Source organism: Egretta garzetta, unplaced genomic scaffold, assembly GCF_000687185.1.
Source record: "Egretta garzetta isolate BGI_Z169 unplaced genomic scaffold, ASM68718v1 scaffold677, whole genome shotgun sequence".
Lineage (NCBI taxonomy): Eukaryota > Metazoa > Chordata > Aves > Pelecaniformes > Ardeidae > Egretta > Egretta garzetta.
In genome coordinates, this window is record NW_009260355.1 from 58,894 (window position 1) to 64,696 (window position 5,803).

The 5,803-nt window shown below is 60.8% G+C and overlaps 1 protein-coding gene across 1 annotated transcript in view; it reads right to left on the reverse strand.

The window, feature by feature from the left end:
- Positions 1-5,803, reverse strand: part of C3 (complement C3) — an 18,970-nt gene that overhangs the window by 11,184 nt on the left and 1,983 nt on the right. The window contains exons 2-15 of the mRNA XM_035898429.1: positions 5,390-5,582; positions 4,672-4,831; positions 4,278-4,348; positions 4,103-4,197; positions 3,939-4,021; positions 3,762-3,852; positions 3,377-3,479; positions 3,134-3,254; positions 2,677-2,792; positions 2,254-2,400; positions 1,210-1,422; positions 911-1,105; positions 402-563; positions 195-324 (exon numbers count right to left, since the gene is read on the reverse strand). Of these exons, the coding sequence (XP_035754322.1) occupies positions 195-324; positions 402-563; positions 911-1,105; positions 1,210-1,422; positions 2,254-2,400; positions 2,677-2,792; positions 3,134-3,254; positions 3,377-3,479; positions 3,762-3,852; positions 3,939-4,021; positions 4,103-4,197; positions 4,278-4,348; positions 4,672-4,831; positions 5,390-5,582 (1,880 nt within the window). The remainder of the gene's footprint in view (positions 1-194; positions 325-401; positions 564-910; positions 1,106-1,209; positions 1,423-2,253; positions 2,401-2,676; positions 2,793-3,133; positions 3,255-3,376; positions 3,480-3,761; positions 3,853-3,938; positions 4,022-4,102; positions 4,198-4,277; positions 4,349-4,671; positions 4,832-5,389; positions 5,583-5,803) is intronic.

The following is a 5,803-nucleotide window of genomic DNA, read 5'->3' on the forward strand; positions in this document are numbered from 1 at the left end:
TCCCCCACCCCCAAGGTGCCCCCTACCCCATCCCCAAGGTGCCACCTACCCCATCCCCAAGGTGCCACCTACCCCATCCTCAAGGTGCCACCTATGCTATCCCCAAGGTGTCACCTACCCCATCCCCAAGGTAACACCTACCCCATCCCCAAGGTGCCACCCCAGGTTGTCCTAGCCCCCAACATGTCCCGTACCCCCTCTCTGTGGTGTGGTGATCTTCATGCTGGTGACCAGGCTGAGGCCGGCATCAGCAAAGACACCCACGTTGTCTTTCCCACTGCCTGGGGTGCAGCCGATGTCACTCTTCTCCACCGTGTCCCAAACCTGTGGCCAAAGGGGGACAGCCATGACAGCCACTGCCACCACCTGGGGACAGTGGGGATGGGGACCCAGGCACCCACCTTGGACTGGGTGAGCTTGTTCTTCTTGCTGAGGACGAAGACACCCTTATCCACGGCCACCAACCCCACGTGGGCATTGTGGTCACCCTCGATGCGCAGCCGCATGGGTGTCCCTGGTTCGTGCACCCGGTTGTCAGCCTCTGTCGCTCCCTTCACCACCAGCTGCCAGGAGACATGAGGTAAGGGGGTCATGTCCATGGGATGCCCAAAACCCACCTTCACTACACCCCCAGGAGCTGCTCCATGGGGGTACCCCAACGCCATAGGGTGTTGGAGTCCTCCAGGAGTAGCTGATGGCTGTGTCCTCCACCATGGAACATCTGGACCATCAGTGGGGCACCCAACCCCTCCTGTGAGATGCCCAAGTCCCTCAAAGACCACCCAAACCCTTCCAAGAGCCCCCTGAGCTCCTCAAGAGTCACCTCAAGGGTCACTCAAGCCACCTCCAAGGCCCAGCCAATGCCCCCAGGGGGGTCCCCTGACCCCTGGGACAGTGGGGACACACTCACAGTGCCCATGCAAGTGTCCTTGACGTCAACCCAGACGGAGTCGGCGACAATCTCGCCAGGCATTACGTAGTAGTAGGCCACGATGCGGAAGGAAGGGATGAGCTCAGCCGTCACTGGCAGCGACATGGTCACCAGGCTCTGGCCGGCCTCGTGCCGCTGTCGCCCCACGTGGACGATGCGTCCTTTGCTCATGATCTGCAGCAGGCAAGGAAAGGCAGGGCTGGTGGGCACCTGGACACCTAGGTCCCCAAGATGGGGCGGGGGGGGGTGGTTGGTTGGCAGAGGCCAAGCACGCTCACCAGGTAGGTGAAGTACGGGACAGAGTCACGGACGGAATTGCTGTTGCTCTTAAGGTGGAAGTTCACAGCGAGGTTGTCACCAGGCTGCAGCTCGATGGCCTCCACGGCCAGGTGGAGGAGGTTGCCGGAACCATCCTGGCTGCTGTAAGCTTTGGCAGTCATCTGCCGTGAGGCCTGGCGGTCAGGAGGAAGCCCTGCCTGGCTTGTCCGCACCTGCAGAACAGGGGACACAGTGGCACTTGGTCAACAGGGAGAGGCGTAGACCTGGGCAGGGGTCAGCATGGGAGTCTTGGCCACCATAGAGGTCTTGGCTGTCTTGGTCTCCCTGACTGCTGCTACCCTGGTTCTTGGTCAATGGTGATCATCTCCTTGGTCAACCTGATCATCCCTGCTACCCTGGAAGTCTTGGCCACTGCAGTCAACTCAACCACCTTGGTCCTGCTGACACTGGTCCTCCTGGCCCTTGGCTACCCTGAACATCTTGGCCACTCCCATACCCCTGGCCATCCCAGTTCTTGGTCACTGGTGAACCTGCTGACCCTGGCTGCAGGCCACCATGGACAACTTGGCCACTATGGACATCTCTGCCAGTCTCCCTTGACACTGGCCATCCTGGTCCTTGATCACCCTAGATGTCAACCCAATTGTGTTGGCCGCCATGGTCCCCTTGACACCAGCCATCCTGTTCCTTGGTCAACGGTAACCAGGACAGCCCTAGTCCTTGGTCACTCTGGACATCTTGGTCACCACAGTTGTCTCAGCCATGCTGGTCCCCCTGACCTTAGCCATCCTGGTCCTTGGTCATTGGTGACCGGGGTGGCCCTGGCCCTTGGCCACCAGGGATGTCTAGGCTGTCCTGTTCCCCTGATCCTGCTGTCCTGGACCTTGGTCAATGGTGACCATGCTGGCCATGGTCCTTGATCACCCTGAACATCTCAGCCACCTTGGTTGTCTCAGCAATGCCAACCTCCAGGTCACTTCAACCACCCCTGTCCCCAGCCACCTCAGCCACCCAAGGCCACCCCAGTACCTATCCCCACTCACAGTGATGGGGACAGTGTCCTTGTTGGCCGGCATGTTGAGGATCAGCTTGGCTGTGCCATCACGCTGGGTGGAGACCAGACCCTGGAAGTCATCAGCCTTGACGGTGACACGCGGAGCCGGGGACTCATCTGGGTTAGTGACGTAGACCTGCAGGCGATGCAGTGTGACATGAGGACATCACATGGGGATATGGCACGAGGGACACGTCACCTGGTGCCATCCAGGTGACACAAGAAAAGACCGCGGCCCCCAGGCCCTCTCCAGGTGACCCAGTGATATGACACAGGGACAGACCCTGGTCCCCAAGTCTCCTCCACCCACAAACCCCCAGGCTTGACCCATTCCTGTCCCAATACTGGGGACCCATGGGGGTCCTGGGCCAATGCCACCGCTGTCCCCATGCCTGTCCCCAGAGGTCATTACCGTCAGACCGAAGGGCATCCCTGGCTTGAAGTACTTGGGTGTGCGGGTGAAGTGGATGGTGTACGGGGACTGCACGATGTGAATGCCACTGCGCTGTGCCTCCACCATGTCACTGCCTGTGGTGGCCACAGGAATAGCCAAGTCACTTGGTGCCAGGACAGGGCTCCCAGTGTCCACCCCTTCCCCCCCAGGGACAGCCTTGGGTGGCCCCAGATGTCCCCATCCTCACTGTCCCCAACCCCACCTGTCCTCATCCTTGCTGTCCCCAAATGTCTCTCCATGCTTTGCTGTCCCCAAGCCCACATGTCCCCAGTCCCATGTGTCACTGCTGCCCCCGTCCCCCTGTGTCCCCACATTGAAGCCGTGTGACACGGAGCCCATGGCCTCACATGTCCCTGCTGTCCTTATCTCCCCTCCTCCCCAAGTCCCCTGTGTCCCCCGTGATCCCCCTGCCCACCTGACTCGGTGAGTACGGTGACGGAGACGTAGAGTGAATGTCCCACCAGCTCTTTGGGGTTGGCAAACCGCTCCCGCAACGTGGCCATGGACAGCACGGCTTCCCCGTCCCCGTCGGTCACCTGTGGCATGGATTTAGTGGGACAGGGGACAACCATGGGATGGGAATGGTGGTGACAGGGCTCAGGAAGGGACAGAGCTCAACAGGGGACAAAGGATGGGGACGGGGCAAGGACAGGCTCACCTGCACGCGCCGCAGGGACTGGGGGATGCTCCTCTTCTCGTCATCCACCATAACGCCGAAGAGGACAAAGGCTGTCCCCTGCAGGCGCTTCCCATACAGGTACCTGGGTTCAAGCCACCATTGCCACTGTCAACCCATCCCTGTGTCCCCATCACATCCACATCATTGTCACCCCACGTCCCCCCATCCCCTTGTCATGCAACCCTGTCACCCAATTGTCCCACGTCCTCATCGTCACCCCATCACCATCCCCACCATCCCCATCACCCTGCATCCGTGCCGCCCACCTCATCCCGGAGGACTTCGCACAGGAGCATCACCCCATACCACCCCCCATGTGGGTTTCACCCCCCCAAAATGAGCAGTTTTGGGGTCCCCATCCCACCTGGCCGTGATGGACACCCGGAAATCCTCCTCCCGGTCGATGTAGAGGAACTTCTCCTCTGGCTCCAGGACCACCTCAAAGCTTGGCAGCACTGGGAGGTGGGGGACACCCAGTGGACCAGGGCATCCAGACAGACACAAGGGACCCAGGTGTCTGGGGACCCCCACCCCACCTTACCATACTCCTTGACTTCGAATTGGGTGCTGAAGACCTGGTCTGGTGAGTCTTCAAATTTGGCCATTATCGTCCATGTCCCCAGGCTGGAAAAGGCAGGGGACACGGTGAGGGGACAAGCCCATGGCCATGGATGTCCCCAGACCACCCTGGCAGTTGGCAGCTACCTGACGACCTCGGGCAGGTTGTGGTTGAGGGAGAAGATCCCGGTCTTCGTTGGTGAGGACAAGGGCACTTGGTTGATGATGACATCATCAGGTGTCTGAAGGGACATGGAGTGGTTAGGGATGGTGGCACGGGTGGCTGTGTCCCCATGTCCCTGTGTCCCCAGCAGGCACCCACCTTGACCTCCACGATCACCGTCTTGGGCGCTGGCTCCATGAGGTGGCCCAGAGCGAAGAGCCGGCAGAGCACTGGGAGGGGACATGGGGGACAAGGTGAGCAGGGATGGTGCGGGGACATCCAGAAATGGGTGCTGGACCCCAAAATGGGTGCTGGGTCCCAGTAGAGATGCCAGGGGATGTCCCCAAATGGGTGCTGAGTTCCAATGGAGATGCCAGGGGATGTCCCCAAATGGGTGATAGACACCAGATGGGGAGGTCCCCAAGTGGATGCTGGACCCTGGCACCCCAAGGTCACACCAGCACCTCAAGGTGCTGTGGAGGGGACCCAACACCCCAAGGTGCCACCAGCACCCCAAGATGCCATGGTGAGACCCAGCACCCCAAGGACACACCAATGGAGCCAGGGGTGTAGATGGGCTTGTCAGTCTGCAGGAAGATGTGGCCGCTCTGGAGTGACACCAGCAGCACCTTCTCCAGGGTCACCTGGGCCACCCGCGCCGTCACCAAGACAAACTGCTTCCCTGCTGTCTGCGGCAGCATCCTGGCCGACACCTGCGGTGACAGAGGACACCAGGTGGCACCTGCACCACAAGGACAGGGGACACCAGATGGCACCCATGTCCAGGGAATGGGGCTGAGGGTGGCGGGTGACAGTCCCCAAGGACTCCAGGGTGACCATCCTCTAATCGTGGGGTCACCATCTCCAAGGACCCCAGGGTGATAGTCCCCAAAGATCCAGAGGTGGCCGTCCCCAAGGGTCACCATCCTCTAATCATGGGGTCACCATCTCTGAGGAACCTGGGGTGACTGTCCCCAAAGATCCAGAGGTGACCATGACTGTTCCCATGGACTCGGGGGGTCACCATCCTCTAATTGTGGGGTGACCATCTTCAAGGACCCAAGGGTGACTGTCCCCAAGGACCTGGGGTTATTGTCCCCAAGAACCTCAGATCAACCATCCCCAAAGACCCTATGGCGACCTCCATGTCCCACCAGCCCCCTGGAGATTTTCCACCACCTCGTACAGGGGTTGAGCCCTATAGGCCACCTCCCCTAGGGCAGGAGGGGGCAGTGACCAGCAGGGAGGTGACACAGGGGGTGGTGACACACCTTGATGGTGCCAGTGGCCAGCATGCCCTCAGCGGGGTTCAGCGGCACACGGATCTGGTAGAGCACGTGGCGCTTGAAGGGGAAGTCCTGCACCAGGACGGTGGCCTCGGTGGCGGTGTTCAACCCCGGTGCCTCCAGCACCACCTGCTCCTCTGTCTCCAGCTGCAGCACCGCTGGGGTCACCATCGTCACCCTGGGGACATTGGCAATCACAGGGGAGGGCTGTCAAAGGATCCCCCAGAGCACCCTGGGGACATCACAGCACCCAAACCCCCCCAATTTGTCCCCACAGCACCCTAGGGACCTCCTGGGACAGCACCCTGGGGACATCACAGTGCCCCAGGGACCCCCTGATCTGCCCCATGGACCTGTAGCAACCCCAAATCCCCTGTTGCACCCCCATATCCCCCCATC